We start from the raw sequence: 18,955 nt of genomic DNA on the forward strand, positions 1-18,955 counted from the left end.
ACACAATAGCCGTGGTAGCGGACATGGGGCCAGGGATGCGGCAGCCATGGCAGCCCCATTTCTGAGGCCAGGGCTGGAGATGCACAGCCGGGGCAGCCCCAGTAGCGGGCCAGGGATACGGCAGTCCAGACTGTCGGGGCTGAAGCAGCATGGCAGCCTGGCAGGGGGACGGACTAGGGACCAGTGCCTCCTCTGGTCTGGCAAATTCCCTCTTTTGAGACCAGTCAGGTCCTGAGGGTGCTGGACCAGAGAGGTCCAACTTGTACCAGGCAAGGTGGTGTGTGTTGTGCATGCACATGTGAAAAATGGTATATAATGTATACATTTCAGGCAGTCCCCGGGTTACGTACAAGATAGGGACTGTAGGTTTGTTCTTAAGTTGAATTTGAATGTAAGTCGGAATTGGTACATATTGTAGGGGAAACTCTAGCCAAACATTTCTCCAGTGCTCAGTTTTATTCTCCCACACCTCACTTCCCTCAGTCCTTTATTCTCAAGCTGAGGTGTCTGCTGAGAAAAGCCGCTCCGCGTCTCCCTGGTCTTCTGGGGGGAAGCAGCTAGTGCGGGGTTGCCTCACCCCGTTTGTAAGTAGGGATCCAAGTCGGATCCATGTAACCCGGGGACTGCCTGTATACCTAAGCATAATTGTAGTGAGTTGTAGTTATAAAAGTTGTGTATGCTGTTGTGAATATAATAACCATATTTTTCTAATATTGTAGTTTATAGAAGTAAATTGCCATGTCTTATTGGCAAAAATAAATGTGTTCTGCTTTATAAGGTGGCCAATTTTTCAAATATGGATGAAGATGACATTGAGTTGGAGCCTGAACGAAATTCAAGGAACTGGGAAGAAATCATTCCAGAGCTCCAAAGGCGAAGATTAGAAGAGGAAGAAAGACAGAAGGAGCTTGAAGAAATTTATATGCTTCCAAGAATGCGAAACTGTGCAAAACAGGTATCTTTGGATTCTGAAAAGCTCTTCCCTTCTTTTTCATTTTTTTTTAATTACAATCAATTTTAGCTAAAGCTTTTATTATGAATGTTGATCATATAACTTTATGCTATTTATTCCTTTTTGAAATTCCAGATCAGCTTTAATGGAAGTGAAGGGAGGCGTAGTAGGAACAGAAGATACTCTGGTTCTGATAGTGATTCTATCTCTGAGAGAAAACGACCAAAAAAACGAGGACGACCACGTACTATTCCACGAGAGAATATTAAAGGATTTAGTGATGCAGAGATTAGGCGGTAAGACTGGGAAAAAACTTGCTTATTCATAGTTATGAAATGAAATTAGACAGACTATAGTTTAAAACTATGTAAGTAAAACCGTTTTTACTGAATTTCAATTAAGAATTTTCATTTTAGGCATTTAGGTCTTCTCTTTTAAGTATTTATATGGTGCTGACATAAAAGATTATTAATGTGTACACAATCCATTCTAATAAGGTATGCTATTAAGTGGAGTGTGAAGATTTGTTTCATAGTGTGTACAATTGCTAATCCCTGCATTATCTGGGTATATCAAAAGGACAACAGGAGATACTTAATACAGATTTTAATCAAGTTACAACTTTATTATATAGATTGGGGTAGGGAAACTACAGCCTGTGGGCTAGATCGGCCTCCAACTTACCTTGATCCAGCCTGCAGTGAGGCTCAGTGGGGTGTGCCCAGGGGGCTGGAGTGTCAGCATAGGCTCCCCAATGCTGGAGGGAGCCCCAAGCCTTGGGGACCAGATCCAGGCAAGCCAGGGGCTGCATCCAGCCCCAGGGTCGTAAGTTCCCGACACCTGCTTTATAGTTTTCAGACATTCCTAAGGGGATGAGTCAGAGATTCAAACTGCCTCCCATCTGCCCTTTTTGCAGCAGTCTCTGACATGCATCTCCCTTGCCTCTTGGCCATAAAGCAGAAACTGTCCTTCTCCTGGAAGCTCAGACAACCCCTCTCTCCATTTAATTGTGGTGAAGTTATTCCTGACATTGCACTTTCAAAAACAGATTGTTACAATGATGAGAAATGTTTATAGAATATATATAATGTTTCACAATCCTGCTGGAAAGGCATAACAAGTGGGGTTCTGCAGGGGTCTGTTTTGGGACCAGCTCCGTTCAATATCTTCATCAACGATTTAGATATTGGTATAGAAAGTACGCTTATTAAGTTTGCAGATGATTCCAAGCTGGGAGGGGTTGCGACTAATCTGGAGGATGGGGTCGTACTGTCAGGGTAGTCAAACACTGGAATAAATTGCCCAGGTAGGTTGTGGAATCTCCATCTCTGGAGATATTTAAGAGTAGGTTAGATAAATGTCTATCAGACATTCTATTATATGTGTAGGCTAAATATTTTTATAGTTGTTTATATAAAACTGTAGCTGTAGCAAGAACCTGCACCTCTCTGTGGGGAGACCTACAAAAACTGAGTGGGTTTTGTTTTGAATTTCTCACCAGCATAATTGAATTCCAATGATATGGTGCTTTAAGTTTTTAAAACTGCAAGAAATCACTTAAACTTAAGTGATCTTTTGGAGTAATCTGCATGGCATGGTCCTTTCAAATAGTTGGTACAGAAAACAATATTTGGCATGAAGGAGAATAATTACTTTCTTACCTTTTCAGCATTTTGTAAATATGCTGGTTTGTTTCTGTAATTTAAGTATTTAAATTTATCTCTATTCAAACTATTATAATACTTACAGAATATTTTGAGTTAAAATCATGATTTTAAACTTTAGGATCCTCATTCTTTCTCTGTTTCATCTAGCAACATTAATGGATTGCTGCTTCTTTTTCCCCAAGGGTGCTTTTGTCACTACATTAGTAACTCAGGTTCTGATCATGAGTGGAAAGGAAATTAAGATTCTTTGCTTCCCCTCTTTATCCCGAATGTTTTAAATATATCTTAATAACCTATCATCCACATGTGATTCTTTTAATTGCAATAATATTCCTTCTCTTTTCTGCCATGTTATCTTAAATCCTAATAGAAGTACTGTAATCTGTCTTGAATCACTACTCCATCTTAACTACATAAGGGATAATAATCTCTGAATTAACTATTTACTGTAAATTTACATTTGATCTTATGACTAAACTCATCTAGTTGCTTTGAATAACTGTTATCTTGTGAAACTAATAAAGTAATTTCTGAAATAAATTAGAGCTTCTATTGTTTTATTTATATTACCATATAAACTTAATGAAGCGGTTGTTTTTAAATGTGGATTATCTTGATAAGTGGTCTAATGATTTTTCTTTTTAGCCTTATTCATATAACTTGGTTTTTATATTGTAATAGACATATTATTCACTCTAATTTTTAAACTTTGATTAGTTAAACTTACACTTACACCAAGCAATTATTTTCTGTTATTAGGTTTATCAAGAGTTACAAGAAATTTGGTGGGCCTCTGGAAAGGTAAACCTATTTGCTTATAGTTATGTAGCAATTCGGAAGCTTATATATCAAAACTATTTAGCAGGAGTCCATATCTTGAAAAGAGAACTTTGTGCTAGTCTGTTACCTTAATAATATTAATTAATCTGAATATTCTTTATTTTTCCTTTTTCCCCTATATATAGCATTTCCAAAGGAACACCTCAGATCATAAAATCTGACCCTTTGTATTTTGTAGGATTATTCACTATGTCCTTCCAAGTACTATCTTACCTACCACAGTGTTAAGTCACCTTCAGTGATGGCTAATTGGCCACCTAATTTTGTAAATTATCATAGACCCTGTTCAATTTAAGTTTATAAAAAGACTCACAATGATCAGGTCCCAGTTGCGCAATTAGTCTCACCATTATGTGTGTTTTCCTGGTGCCAGTCCTCTTTTTTTCTTCTTAAAAGATCTTACTTTGTATAATGTGAGCAAGTCATCTCTTTCTATCTTTCTGTAGATTGTAAGGTCACATTACCAACTGTTATCGGTGTGGGTGTGTCTGTCTCAAACACACACTGTGTACACACTCCAATACTTAAAAATAAAATTAGCTTTGTTCCTGTGTTCTTGTTTCCTGATCTCTACATCACTTTTATTGACATTTTTACAATTTCTCTAGTTTTTCTATAGCATTTCTAAAATGTATTCATCAGAAGTGCTCACAACATGGAGTAGGATATGCAGATTGATGTAACTCTTCAGTAAAAGACAAACTTAAACAACAAATGGTTTGGTAGCACTTTATAGACTAACAAAACATGTAAATGGTATCATGAGCTTTCATGAGCACAGCCCCACTTCTTCAGATGACAGGAGAAGTGGGCTGTGTCCACAAAAGCTCATGATACCATCTAGATGTTTTGTTCCTCTATAAAGTGCTACCAGACCATTTGTTGTTTTTTAAGTTTATCCTGTACAGACTAACTCGGCTACTCCTGAAGCTTCAGTAAAACAATCGTTTATAAAGTGTCAAAGCTTCAAAGATATAAGAAGAATTTGTGTTTTATTACAGGTTAGATGCTATAGCTAGAGATGCTGAATTAGTTGATAAATCTGAGACAGACCTTAGGCGACTGGGGGAGCTCGTACACAGTGGATGCATTAAGGCTTTAAAGGACAATTCCTCTGGACAAGAAAGAGCAGGTATGTCTGAACAGAGCAAAATGGAATAAAAAAATTATTACAAATAAGTTACATAAAGTGGTAAGTATTTCAGAGTTGTTAATCTGATTCTAACTATTGCAAATACACTAGAAACATTGAATAGGTAGATTGGGTAATGATTATCATTGTGCCTAAAGCTTTTTTTCTGGGTGAATTACAATGGTATACATTATCACTGGATCCAAAAGTTTAAATTAAATCTGGGTTATCGGTACTTGACAGTACTTGAAATTCTGAGGATGACTGGAATTTTTTTAACCAAAATTAATTTGAGTGGATGGATAAAATGTTAAGGTGCATTGTTTCATGATGGACATTTAAGACCAGAATCAGGCACTTTTTTTTTAACGTTTCCAATAGATAAAATACAAGTAACATTTATCTGTTATGTACAAGATATGTTATACTGTTATGGCTCTTAATTCAAGGGGGCAGACTTGGAAAAGTTAAAGGCCCAACATTCCGAATTTCAGGAGTACAAGTGAATGCAAAGCTAGTCATCTCTCATGAGGAAGAGTTAGCACCATTGCACAAATCTATTCCTTCTGATCCAGAAGAGAGAAAACGGTGAGTAGTAGTAGTTATATAATATGAAAAGAAGTTATTTTCTGTTACGTTACTATGTTAAATGCCTTTATATATTGGCCTGTACAAATATCTTTTGCACCCTAGCTTGATTAAAGCAATCCGGACTTTAGGCATGCCGGGGTCGGGGGGCTCTTCCGTTTTTCCCCTGCCCTTGATTTAGAATGGTGGTGGTGAGTCCCCTTCATTTCCCTTTCCCATCACTGAAGAAGTATAGGGTGTGGCAGTATGTACCCTTGTTACTGGAATATATCTACTTGGATGTCTAGGATTGGCACCTCTCTGGCCACATGAAGAATACTGATTGTGTGGTAAGAGTAGGGCCTCCCAAAGCATGTGACTTTTGGGTTAACCCACTGAGATTCCCATTAGCGGCGAGGAGTCCTGTGGCATCCTGAGATTCCCATTGAGATTCCCACCTTTTACAGCTATTATTTAAGACTGTCCGCGGAAACTTCAGTGATTATGCTTAGGACACATTTTCAAGGTTTTATTCACAACTATCTGAGATTAGAGACTTCAAAGTTATTGCTGAAACTCTGATAAGTCACGTGACTTCAGAAATAATAGTCCCAGACACCTTATACTCTTTTATAGTAATATTGGCCTATTTAGCGTACAGATTTAATTCTCAAAATTGTTGTAAAATGATTGTGAAAACGTTAGAAAATATATTTGTTTCTTTCTCAGCAAATGAAAACCTGACCTTTTCCCCACCTTTTTAGTTTTCACAAACCTCCCAAATCTGGGACTCTCTGGTCCAGCAACATCCATGGTCCAGAAGGAAGGACCATGGATGATGCTAGACAAGTGAGTCCCGGAGCTGAGGAGCACAAGCCAGCTGTGAGTCCCTCGGATGCTGGGGAGCCTAGTTTCGTGAGTGGGGAGCCCATCCCTGGGGAGTCCCAGGCTGGGGAGTCCTTGTGGTGGCTGAGAGGAATCGGCCCCAGCTGCGAATCCAAGCAGCATTTGAGCCGTTGACGGAAACCCTAGCTGGGATCCCTGGTGGAAGCGGGCTGGTGGCCAGAGGCGAGATTCCTGGCAGGAGCAGGGCCAGTGGCAGCCAGCAGGAATCCCCGGACCAGGCCCAAATTCCAGCGGCAGCAGAGCCAATGGGAAGATCCGGCCCAGCTGGGAATCCCAGCCCAAGGAGGCTGACCCTGCGAGCCCCAGAATGGGGCCAGCAGCGGGGAGGGAAGACCCAGGTTTTGGGATGCCCACAGCCCAGAGAGGAGCCTTGACCTCCCCTGGTCCAACAAACTCCATGGTTCGGGACCACTCAGGCCAGGCCAGAGAAGTCTAACCTGTATTAAGTTTGACTTTCTGATTTCTTCCCTCTAGATATGCCATTCCATGCCACACTAAGGCAGCTCATTTTGATATAGATTGGGGCAAAGATGACGACTCCAATCTTTTAATAGGCATCTATGAATATGGGTATGGAAGTTGGGAAATGATAAAAATGGATCCTGACCTCAGCTTGACACACAAGGTACGTCATGCCATCCAGCTTAGTGAGCATGTTTTAAATGTATTTTGTTTAATTGGTAAGGAGAAATTGAAACTGTTTATTTTATGGGAATTAGAAATCTCCTAAAATAATACGTCAACTCTGCTTTATTGAAACCCCTCTTGTGGTTAACTGGTAGATGCCAAGGCCATCCTTACCCCACTGTTCTATGTCCTGGTTCAGTGATTTTTGTCTTCTTTTTTCTATCTGTTAGCTCTCTCATCCCCTTTCTCTTTTGGCACTTTGCATCCATTTTTACTCTTACTTTTTGCTCCCCATTCCTGTTTGCTCATCTGTCTCATTCCACTACTCAGTAGAAGCAGGTAAGCTATTTGAGGTAGAAGTTCCATCCATTGATAGCCATGTGAGGCAGGTGCCCCACCTTCTCCTAGCTGAATTATGTGATGGGAGAGAAGAAATACAAACTCAAGAATGGTAACTCTTGTATTGGTGAGTTGCTTTTGAGACTCCCTACATTAGTATGTGAGGAAGCAAAAAGTTGAATGTGGGTTCCAAGAAGTTTTCCACTCCTTCAGGGACATTTGCACATTTACAGTGTAGTGTTAGAATGGATCCAAAATTATGCAGCTTTTTCCCATCTCCAGTACTCTGTATTTCTGCTGCTACTTCTTCTCTGTTCTGGCATCTTCCAAATTGGAAATATTGGTTTTTTTCATGGTTTTTTTTTTTTCCCCCTCTCAGATTCTACCAGATGATCCAGATAAGAAACCCCAGGCCAAGCAATTACAGACCCGTGCAGACTACCTCATTAAATTACTCAATAAAGATCTTGCAAGGAAGGAAGCACAAAGACTTTCTGGTGCAGTAAGTGAAATTTCTAATCTTTAACAATATGATAAAGTAGTCATCTCCTTGTTAGCAGATAATCTCCTCCACCCTCACCAGATGCCCACCACTTGTTCTCCACACTGTTAACCATTTAATCAGAGCAAGTCTGCCTAGATCAAATGATTTATAAGATCAGATCATGTAGGATTGTTGTCTTTAGTTTGTATATGCCCTTTATTGTCAGGCTAGCTCCCTTTCCCATTTCTGGTCAAACTAGGTAACTTGTCTAAATAAAATCAACTTTTATTTAATATAGAAATTAATCTTTCTGTATGGCTTGTGACACTGAGACATTTTGAACAGTTGGCAGCATTAAGATGGTGCTTTTATACTCAGGGAAACTCAAAGAGGAGGAAGACAAGAGCGAAGAAGAATAAAGTGGTAAAACTTGCAAAAGTTAAAGAGGAGATAAAAAGTGATTCTTCTCCACTACCCTCAGAAAAATCTGATGAAGAGGAAGAGGAAGATAACAAGGTGGGTAATTTTGAAATGTCTGTTAAAAGAAACATTTCTGTGGTTCGCTTTGTTCCATCTCACTTAAATATAGCTTTTACACAAAATAGTTTGAATGGCACTCTCATAACAAAGCATATTTAACATTTGAGTGCATCATATTTTCTGTAATAGCTCTTGTTAACATTAGGTAAACATTATGGAGGAGAGACAATTTTTTTAGCTTAATTGTAAAGAAAACAGCATCCGTGGCAGTATTGATGAAATGCTGAATTCTTCCATAATAAAGTATGATTATAGTCTGAAAAATGATACTGTGAAATTTGCTAGAAATGCTAATCCAGCATTTGAGCAACAGATAAGGCTGTACTGTTTTGTGTCTAAGGCATCATTACTAGCTGCATTGATTCTTAAAATGGAATTTTAACAGTTGTGTTGGTGCATGCATAGCCATTTTTAGCACTTGAAGCATTTTAATCAAATGTTCAATTGAGTGTGAGTAATGCTGTCTCCAGTTTCCATTCGGAAAAAGCAAGACACAGGAAGGTTACATAACTTCTCTTAAACAAACCTCCTTCACCTCTCAAACTCTAGGCTTCTTTGCTAACATTTGTTTGTTTTTAATGTGACCAAACATGTAAACCAATTTTAAAAAGATAACATGTATTTCAAGTCTGTGACTGGTTTCACCTGTTCAAAGATGTGATTTTTAAACCAATGCAGCACCATGGGCATCCTAATGCCCCAGATGACACCCTAATGCCTGATTCTCCAACAGCGGAAGGGGATTTTAAATCATTCCAGGATCTTTATAAAAGGGTGGCCAACGTACTGGAGATAGGTTTCCTTAGTGAGCCTCCCTGAAACCCAGGATAAATTAACCTGTATAGCTGCTTGCCTCCTCATCTACTAAGCTGGCTTTACCAATGGACCCTGCCAAATTGATCTGGCAGATGCCAGCAACAGTGCCACTGGTCTGCAAGAGTTCAGACTGTAAATTCTATGTTGCACCACAGGGTGCTGACTGCTTGTTTTCCCATCTGTCCCTTAACTCCTTAGTTGTAGATGCAGTTAATCAGAGGGAAAAACAAAGCACAGCTAGAACCACACCTAATGACAAGAAATGGAAATTGCTGGTCCTCATGGGGAGGAAGGCCTATTCCTCTGTGTGTCTCCAACTCCACATATTAAACTACATTGCAATGCTCGCAAAATACACACACCATATTTTTGAGAAACTATCACATTTTATTGACTGACTTCTGGAGGATAAGAGAGAGCAGTGCGGGGCTAATATGAATGAAGGCACCCTGAATTCCCGCACTGCTCTACAAACTGCATCTGATTCCATTGTGACGGCCGTGGTGATGGGGAGGTCATTATGTCTTCATCTCTCAGGTTTCCCCCAGGAGGTACTGACTACAGTGGAGGATCTTCCTTTCCAGGGCTCAATGCTCTTCTCGGATACCACCAATGCATCACTCCACTCACTTAAATATTCCCAAGCCACAGTGAAGATGCTCAGTATTTACGTCCCTGAAGCAAAATGTAAACAGGGAAGATTCTTTACTCAACAATACAAACCCATGCTTTTAGTCAAACATAGAGACATTTTGACAACAGAAGGAAGCAGTACCAAACCAGACAGAGACAAACCCTTGACCAGCCTTCTACCTCCCATCCCTCAACTTCGAGGCACACGTTGAGAGTCTGGTGACACCTCTCTGTTTAAGGCAACCACAGTCCCACCAACTGTTCCACCAGTGTCTAGCACCCGTCTACCGGCAATGATCCCCATATTGATTGGGTGAATGTCACCTCAGGAAGAAATGCAGAGACAAAATTTCTTCATACCTTAAACAACTGCTTCTTGGAGCAGCTGCTACAGGAACCCACAAGGGGAGCAGCAGTTCTCGATTTAGTCCTGAGTGACGTGCAGGATCTGGTCCAATAGGTAACTGAAACAGGACCGCTTGGAAATAGTGACCATAATATAATAACATGGAACATTCCTGTCCTGGGAAGAACACCTCAGCAGTCCAACACTGTGGTATTTAATTTCAAAAAGGGGAACTATACAAAAATGAGGAGGTTAATTAAACAGAAATTAAAAGGCACAGTGACTAAAGTAGAATCCCTGCAAGCTGCATGGACACTTCTCAAAGATACCATAATAGAGGCCCAACTAAAATGTATACCCCAAATTAAAAAACATAATAGAAGAACTAAAAAAAGAGCCACTGCGGCTTAACAACCATGTAAAAGAAGCAGTGAGAGATAAAAGGCATCTTTTAAAAAGTGGAAATCAAATACTAGTGAGGTAAATAGAAAGGAGCATAAACACTACCAAATTAAATGTAAAAATGTAATAAGAAAAGCCAAAAAGGAGTTTGAAGAACAGCTAGGCAAAAACTCAAAAGGTAATAACAAAATGTTTAAGTACATCAGAAGCAGGAAGCCTGCTAAACAACCAGTGGGGCCCCTGGACGATCGAGATACAAAAGGAGCACTTAAAGACGATAAAGTCATTGAAGAGAAACTAAACGAATTCTTTGCTTCAGTCTTCACGGCTGAGGATGTTAGGGAGATTCCCAAACCTGACTCGTCCTTTGTAGGTGACAAATCTGAGGACTTGTTTCACATTGAAGTGTCATTAGAAGAGGTTTTGGAATTAATTGATAAACTTAACAGTAACAAGTCACTGGGACCGGATGGCATTCACCCAAGAGTTCTGAAAGAACTCAAATGTGAAATTGCGGAACTATTAACTATGGTTTGTAACCTATCCTTTAAATCCGATTCTGTACTCAACGACTGGAAGAGAGCTAATGTAACGCCAATATTTAAAAAGGGCTGTAGAGACGATCCCGGCAATTACAGACCGGTAAGTCTAATGTCAGTACCAGGGTAAATTAGTTGAAATAATAGTAAAGAATAAAATTGTCAGACACATAGAAGAACATAATTTGTTGGGCAAAAGTCAACATGGTTTCTGTTAAGGGAAATCATGTATTACAAATCTGTTAGAGTTCTTTGAAGGAGTCAACAAACATGTGGACAAGGGGGATCCAATAGACATAGTGTACTTAGATTTCCAGAAGGCCTTTGACAAGGGTCCCTCACCAAAGGCTCTTACGTAAATTAAGTTATCATGAGATAAGAGGGAAGATCCTGTCATGGACTGAGAACTGGTTAGAAGACAGGAAACAAAGGGTAGGAATAAATGGTAAATTTTCAGAATAGAAGGGGTAACTAGTGGTGTTCCCCAAGGGTCAGTCCTAGGACCAATCCTATTCAACATATTCATAAATGATGTGGAGAAAGGGATCAACAGTGAGGTGGCAAAGTTTGCAGACAATACTAAACTGCTCAAGGTAGTTAAGACCAAAGCAGAGTGTGAAGAGCTTCAAAAAGATCTCACAAAACTAAATGATTGGGCAACAAAATGGCACATGAAATTTAATGTGGAAAAATATAAAGTAATGCACGTTAGAAAAAATAACCCCAACTATACATATAATATGATGGGGGGCTAATTTAGCTAAAACTAATGAAGAAAGAGATCTTGGAGTCATCCTGGATAGTTCTCTGAAGACGTCCACGCAGTGTGCAGCGGCAGTCAAAAAAGCAAACAGGATGTTAGGAATCATTAAAAAAGGGATAGAGAATAAGACGGAGGATATCTAATTGCCCTTATTATAAATCCATGGTACGCCCACATCTTGAATACTGCGTACATATGTGGTCTATTCATCTCTAAAAAGATATACTGGCATTAGAAAAGGTTCAGAGAAGGGCAACTAAAATGATTAGGGGGTTTGGAATGGGTCCCATATGAGGAGAGACTAAAGAGACTGGAACATTTCAGCCTGGAAAAAAGGAGACTGCCCATCTGACTTTTTTCTTCCGTTCTCAGGAAAACTAAATGTGATTCCCTTTGTTCCTGTAACAGCTAGTGTTGATCAATTCAGTGTTCTCTGACACCTGTCTAATAAATTTCACAAGTGTAATTGTTTTTACATAATCATTTTATTATTTAGCTGCACTTTATATGTATTAATTTTTTTTAAATCACTTACAGGAAGAATGATATTTTTAATATATCTACTGTAAAATTTGTAAAGTTAGGAATTGAGTTTACTATGAGTATGCTTAAATATTGCAGGATGAGATCACTTCAGTGAGACATCAAAATAAAAAAATAAAAGCAGAAAAAGAAAATGACGAGAAATCCGAGCCAGATGCTGGTATAAAGAAGGAGGCTGACGAAAAAAGAGAAACAAAAGAAAAGGAAAATAAGAGGGAGCTGAAAAGGGAGAAAAAGGAAAAAGAGGATAAGAAAGAATTAAAGGAAAAAGATACGAAAGAAAAGAGAGAAAGCAAAGTAAAGGAGTCTACACAGAAAGACAAAGAAGCAAAGGAAGAGAAGGTAATTAGGTTTCATGTATTTTGTAATACCTTAAAAAAAGGCACTCAGGTTGTTATTGAGGCAGAAAAGCATTTCAGCTCATTTAGTGCTCTATTAAGATTACAACAAAACTTTTCCCTATAACTGGTATTTTGCTTTCACCACTTTCAACTAGAAGAAATGGCAACTGATTGTAGAACCTACACCTTTACTGCCACATACTTTAATTGGCAGGAAATACAAGTGGGATAAGAAGCCTTTACACATCCTTAGGCAAAAAACCGAAAGAAAATATTAAATGGATGTCAATGGTTCATATGTGTAGTAAGGTTATGTTACTGTAGACCTAAACTTCAATTCCCTTTTCAGATCTATTTTTATATATTATTTATAGACAAGTGAAGTTAAATCTGACAACAAAGAAAAAACCAAGAAAGCTACACCAGCAGATACTCCAGTTCACATTACTGCAAGTAGTGAGCCAGTTCCTATATCTGAAGAATCTGAAGAATTGGATCAGAAGACATTCAGTGTAGTAAGTTCCTTATTGCTATTTTAATGCTTATATTTAACACAAAAGTATAATGATCTAAAATAAAACTGCTTCTTTGTGTTCAGTTAATGCCAATATGTTTAGACATTGTGGCCCTTGATCCGTTGCCAGAGAGGTCTCAGAATAGCATACCGAAAGTGTGGACAAGGCATATATTTTAAAGGTTCAGTTCTGTCTTCTAAACATTACAAAATTTGTGGAAAAATCCGCTGTGCACAAGCCCAATAGCAGCTTTTTCACATGTGTGCTTCTACTCTCCTTTTTAGTGAGTTCCTATGAAACTATTATAAGAATGATCTCCCAGTTGTTTCATGGTGCCTACATATGTTCTTTTCTTTGAAAGATTGCTCACGTCCATACCATTTAGGTGCGTGCATGCTGCATGCATGATTGTCAGGAGGTTTTTCCTTCAGCCATACCAGTTGGGCTGGCAGGGGAGGCCCCTGGAGTGGCGCCTCCATGGTGGAGCATACATAACCCTGCTGGCTTTCTGCCTCTTCAGTTCATTCTTACCACATGTGACAGTTTTTGGAACGCTCTAGTCCAGTGTTTCTTAAACTATGTTCCATGGACCACTGGTGTTCCATGACCAACTCGTAGATGTGCCGTGACCTCTTCTTTGTGTGGTTTTTTTGGTTGTTTTTTGGGGTTTTTTTTTTTTTTTTTTTTTTTTAAGAAAATTTTCATCGTTGTTCCACATTTAAAAAAAAAAAAAAGTTTGGTGTTTTGTGGTCTCAAAAAGTTTAAGAAACGCTGCTCTAGTCCTTGTTTCTACAAGTGATTCCTTAGTGGTTTGCTGTATATAGTTCATGTTTGTTATAGTTAGTTGTATAGTTGCCGTTAGAGTTAGTGGGGTTTCCCTTCCACTTTGGTTTCCACAAACCGGGGTATACCTGGACCTCAGGTTTTTAAACCTTGTGTTAAATCCCTGAACTCTATGCCCATGGCAACCCACATGACTCTGGTCTAAAGTGCTTGGGAGAGTATTACTAGCCAGTTTGGTGTAAAATCTGCAACGGATTAAACGTTGCACTAAAATGGAGAGAGACAACCACTTAAAACTTCTCCTTATGAGGGCAGCACTTCGGCTGCAGTTGGTCTCGGAATTGGCACCAGTGCTGCATATGTAAAAGAGAGCAGAGAGGGGTCACTCTCCTTCCCTGCATGCAGCCTGAGTGCATCCCCAGGAAGGACGTTCTAAGATGGTTGCTCCATCAGCACCTGCTCCTGGCACTTCAAGAACACATTTGAGCCTGGTACAGGTTGATTCCCTGGAGTTGGAAGACATGGTGGTAGAAGACATTGACCAGCCATCCCCCTTCAGACATTGTCGGCACTGCTGCAGGTTACTGCCCCCAGAGAGGGGCCCTCTGCTCTTGGCACTGGCCCCACCCATTTCTTCGGTTCTGGCACCAGTTGTGATACTGGTGTCGACTCCACCTCCACCCGTGGTGAGACTCAGGAAGCAAACTAGTAGGTATATTATGTCACTCCCTGTGACACCGTTCTCCAGCACTGTCCTGGTCCACCTCTGAATTTTCTTATGAGTCATAAGCAGACAGAAGTAGCTTTCTAGGACATCTAGGACACATCTAGGACAATGGGTCTCCATTCCTAGGCTCAGCACTATTCCTGGCACCGAAGCACTACCCCCAAGCCTCTCAGATGACGTGGGCCACCACAATGGCAACCTCACATGCAGCAGCCCTTCTGGATACTGTGGGCTCATCACCAGGCCTAGGGTCCACCAACATCTTGGGCGGCATCAGTCTACTCAGTTACCCAAAGGGCTCCGTATGCCACACCTCTTCCAGGGGCTCCCAGGTTGGGGCCAAGACACAGCCTTCAGAGGGCTAGTCCTCAGCCTCCTCTTGAGAGCGAGACCGTGGCGACCTTGCAGTCCCCAACCACCCAACAAGCCTGTCATGTGGAAGGAAAGGTACTGCAAAAGCCTGAGGAGCATGTCCCCCTCAGAGAGTCATCCCTGGCCTCACCTAATGAGACAGTAGCGGGTACATCTTCCTCCCTACCAGCCATGAACACAAAGGCCCATCAGGATTTGTTGAGAAGGTTGGCCCAAAATCTGGGAGTACAGGTAGAGGAGGAATCCAACCAAATGGCGGACATTCTAACAGCTGAGGATCCATTTTGAGTGGCCCTGTCATTTATCAAGACTGTGGCTAACATGACCAAGATGCTGTGGCAGACCCTAGGCTCCATCCCCCTGATGGCTAGAGGGGTAGTGTCGTTATTTCATTTCCCTGAAGGACCACTAGCATCTGTTCAAACCCAGATACACTCGTGTTGCATGCTTTTAACCAGAGAGAGAGGTGAAGTAAGCCTGGACCACCCACAGAGCCCAGGAGCCCAAGAGGCTTTATTTATTAGGCTGAAAGCTCTGTGCCACAGGGGGCCTACAGCTTTACAAGGCGGAAGCCATGCTAACCTTACCTATTAAATTTGTATTTAAGATTTAAGCAAATGCTATCTAATGTTAATATAGAAGCTAATTATTTTTCAAAAGGAAACCTGTATTAAAACAGAACTTTAAGTGCTATGAGCCAGAGATTTGATGTTTCATTTGGCTTAGAGTGGCACTAAGATGTCTTGCCTGTGTAAATATCATAGTAGTGAGGGTGGGTCATGTTTTAGAATGTACCTTTTATTTTGTCGTCCTGATTTATATATTCATTTTTCCACTTTACAGTGCAAAGAAAGAATGAGGCCTGTCAAAGCAGCACTGAAACAGCTGGATAGACCAGAAAAAGGTCTTTCAGAAAGGGAACAGCTGGAACATACTAGACAATGTCTGATCAAAATTGGAGATCACATCACTGAATGTCTAAAAGAGTACACAAATCCTGAACAAATTAAGCAGTGGAGGAAGTAAGTAACCCTACACTTTTCATGAGGGAAAGGGAAAAATCAATCACTGTTTCTGATAGAGTGATTTCTATCAATTTTTGTTCGTTTCCAACTCTCACAGTCTTGTACCTACTTATGGATATTTTTAAATATCATATGAGGATCCATAAAAAAAATTAATTGTACAGTGGATTTTTGAAGCCTGAGTCATGTTCCTCCACATGCTGAACTGTATATCACGATTAAAAGCATTAGAGGGGTAGCCATGTTAGTCTGTAATTGAAAAAACTTAAAAAACAATGAATAGTTCTGCAGCACCTTAGAAACTAACAAAAAATGTAGATGGTATCATGAGCTTTCACGGGCACAATCCATTTTTATCTGTAAAGAAGGAAGATGACATTTAATTTTTAATGTTGATTATTTTATTCAGTATGCTTTCATAGTTCATACTTCTGAATTTTTATAAATTTGCTTAACGCTTCCATTCTAGGAAAATACTAAAATTTATTGTGAAACTAGATTGCTTATCAGCTCTGTCTTTATAATGAAATACTAACTTTGGCACAATATGCTAAGATGTTTCACAGCTATTCGCTTTGAAATTTCAAACATGCTGGCAAAAGAGAATCAGAAGAATCTCTGAATATGTTTTTGTGCTTAATTATAAACCAAAGACTTCACTTCACCTAGATTATACTTTCAAATAAAATACACAGCTAACTAGATAAAAAAAGTTGTAAGCCCTTAGGGAAGACTCTGTCATTTGTTATCATTGCAAAAAAATAAAATCCTGAACTTCCAGAATACATATGAATCTCCCTTCTCTGGGTGTCCCTAATCTAGGAACACCCATGATAGGGACCCTGCCAGGGGGAGGAGGAAGCAGTTCTGCAGGATGCTGCTTTCCTTCCCCTAGCTAGGGAACAGCAGCACAGTGAGATACAGCATTTAAGGCTTTTCCCCACCACTCCCATAGCGATGGGGGGGCGTAAAGCCATGTGTGCCTCCAGGAGCAGGGTGCCAGGTAAGTGCCCACCACAACTCCCCTCACACCCAGACCCCAAGGTGTCCTGCCTGGCCCAGAAAATTTTTAATCCCAGGGTTACCAGGTTAAAGTGTATCACTTAATTGAATGCTACAATTTTTTTGAAGAACAAATTTTAGCCTACATATGCTGCTGTTCTTAATTATTGTATTTCAGCATTGTGTTAAGCACTTTAGATAAGCACGAGAGCAGGATCCATGTCCCAGAAACCATAAAATCTTTAAACAATTATATTCTTATTTTTTAAAGAAAAACAATATAAACATTCACATTTTAATATCGTCCTTGCTACCTTATCTCTGCCCCTGTATCTCTGCCATAAAACCTACCAGAAAATGTTGAGAAATCATACCTATTCATAACATATATGGTGTTTGGGTTAGATTACCTTATATTTAATAAACAATGGCTGTACAAACTCTGGCTTCTTTTTGGCCATACATAAGGCACTACGAGACAAACTACACCAAACAACATGCTAAAGGCAGTCATTTCCTACACTTCTCAGAGATTACACATGTGACTAGTTACTCAAGTTTCAATAAATACCGCTATTGTACATATTTAAAAAACATCTTAGGGTATGTCTACACTAGCCCCCTAGTTTGAACTAGGGAGGCTAATCTAGGCATTCGAACTTGCAAATGAAGCCCGGGATTTAAATATCCCGGGCTTTATTTGCATGTTCCCGTCCAGTCGCCGTTTTTAAATGCCACTAGTCTGGACTAACTGCCCACGGCTACACGCGGCAGTTAAATGGTAATTCGAACTAAGTCCTTAGTTCTCATTACCTGTTACTCCTTCTGGAATGAACTAAGGACTTAGTTCGAATTACCGTTTAACTGCCGCATGTAGCCGCGGGCAGTTAGTCCGGACTAGTGGCATTTAAAAATGGCAACCGGACGGGAACATGCAAATAAAGCTTGGGATATTTAAATCCTGGGCTTCATTTGCAAGTTCGAATGCCTAGATTAGCCTCCCTAGTTCAAACTAGGGGGCTAGTGTAGACATACCCCCAGACTCGTAGTGTCCAACCAGTTCTGAAGCAGTAGCCACTCGAGTGGCTACTACTATACTACACCAGACTAACACGGCTACATTTCTATCACCACTCTACTATACCATAGTTCTAGTACTAACCAGTCAAATAGCCATGCTGTTCGAACCAACTAGCCACACTCAACTGGCCAAATAGCCACATCTGGCTAGTGGCTAGCATGTTGGACACAAGTGTTAGGCCAACATAGTAATAATAAATCTCTTGTAACTTAGTGTACTGAAGAAGTAGTAAACTAAGCACTAAAGACAGTGTTTTGGAACTTGTGAGAACATCAGTGAATACTCTTTGGTTTGTATTTTCCACAGTACACCTACAAACTTTTCTGAAGCAGTGAAGTTGGAAGTCATACTGTGAGGTATGACTGTCAGAGCAAAACTCCTTTTATAAAAAGGATTCTGGCCCTCCAAAGCCCAAGAACTTGTGTTGTTCCTTTTTACTTTCTTCAAATAGTATCTGGTAGTTCTGAATAGTTCCAGGCTTAGCCTTGCTCCTTCCACCCTCTCTTTCAAATTTAACTTTCAACCATGATAGTGAAAGTGGCAATTTAATGCTTCTACATTCTGTACTGCAATCCTGGCTTTTAAAGTGTAATTGGGGACAGAAGCAAAGACATTTCTCTTTCTCACTCTCTTGAATCAATAAAGGCCAAAAATTTGAAGGCCTTTCCACTGATTTCTCCTAATATTCATCTGATTTCAAAGCAGTAGATGCATGACCAGCTCTTGAAATCACATGGATACTTCTGCTCTGCCTCTGCTATTTTCAACCAATTAGGCATGTAGCACAAAAGTCTTGGACTGGTAAAGAAGTCTGTCTTGGAATTTACACCACTGGTAACACACTTTCCATTTTAGAATGGGATTTTAAAAGGTAGCAGGCTTTTTGACTTTGAAGAGGAGATCTGTTTAGCTCAAAAGGCTGTCTCTTTCCCCAACAGTTTGTTTGGACCAAGATATTACATCACTCAACTTGTTTCTCTTAAGAGAACTGAGCACGCAGCTCCTATTGTAAA

The 18,955-nt window shown here is 40.0% G+C and overlaps 1 protein-coding gene across 4 annotated transcripts in view; it reads left to right on the top strand.

Moving 5' to 3' along the window:
* CHD1 (chromodomain helicase DNA binding protein 1) overlaps nt 1–18,955 on the top strand; it is a 99,525-nt gene that overhangs the window by 76,510 nt on the left and 4,060 nt on the right. For all 4 annotated transcript variants that reach the window (XM_075932080.2, XM_075932081.2, XM_075932082.2 and 1 more), the window contains exons 23-33: nt 779–955; nt 1,088–1,248; nt 3,379–3,420; nt 4,461–4,591; nt 5,041–5,179; nt 6,539–6,689; nt 7,410–7,532; nt 7,893–8,030; nt 12,175–12,438; nt 12,812–12,952; nt 15,678–15,856. In XM_075932080.2, coding sequence (XP_075788195.1) covers nt 779–955; nt 1,088–1,248; nt 3,379–3,420; nt 4,461–4,591; nt 5,041–5,179; nt 6,539–6,689; nt 7,410–7,532; nt 7,893–8,030; nt 12,175–12,438; nt 12,812–12,952; nt 15,678–15,856 — 1,646 coding nt within the window. The remainder of the gene's footprint in view (nt 1–778; nt 956–1,087; nt 1,249–3,378; nt 3,421–4,460; nt 4,592–5,040; nt 5,180–6,538; nt 6,690–7,409; nt 7,533–7,892; nt 8,031–12,174; nt 12,439–12,811; nt 12,953–15,677; nt 15,857–18,955) is intronic.

The sequence above is a fragment of the Pelodiscus sinensis genome, chromosome 6 (assembly GCF_052426305.1).
Source record: "Pelodiscus sinensis isolate ZL-2025 chromosome 6, ASM5242630v1, whole genome shotgun sequence".
NCBI classification, from domain to species: domain Eukaryota; kingdom Metazoa; phylum Chordata; order Testudines; family Trionychidae; genus Pelodiscus; species Pelodiscus sinensis.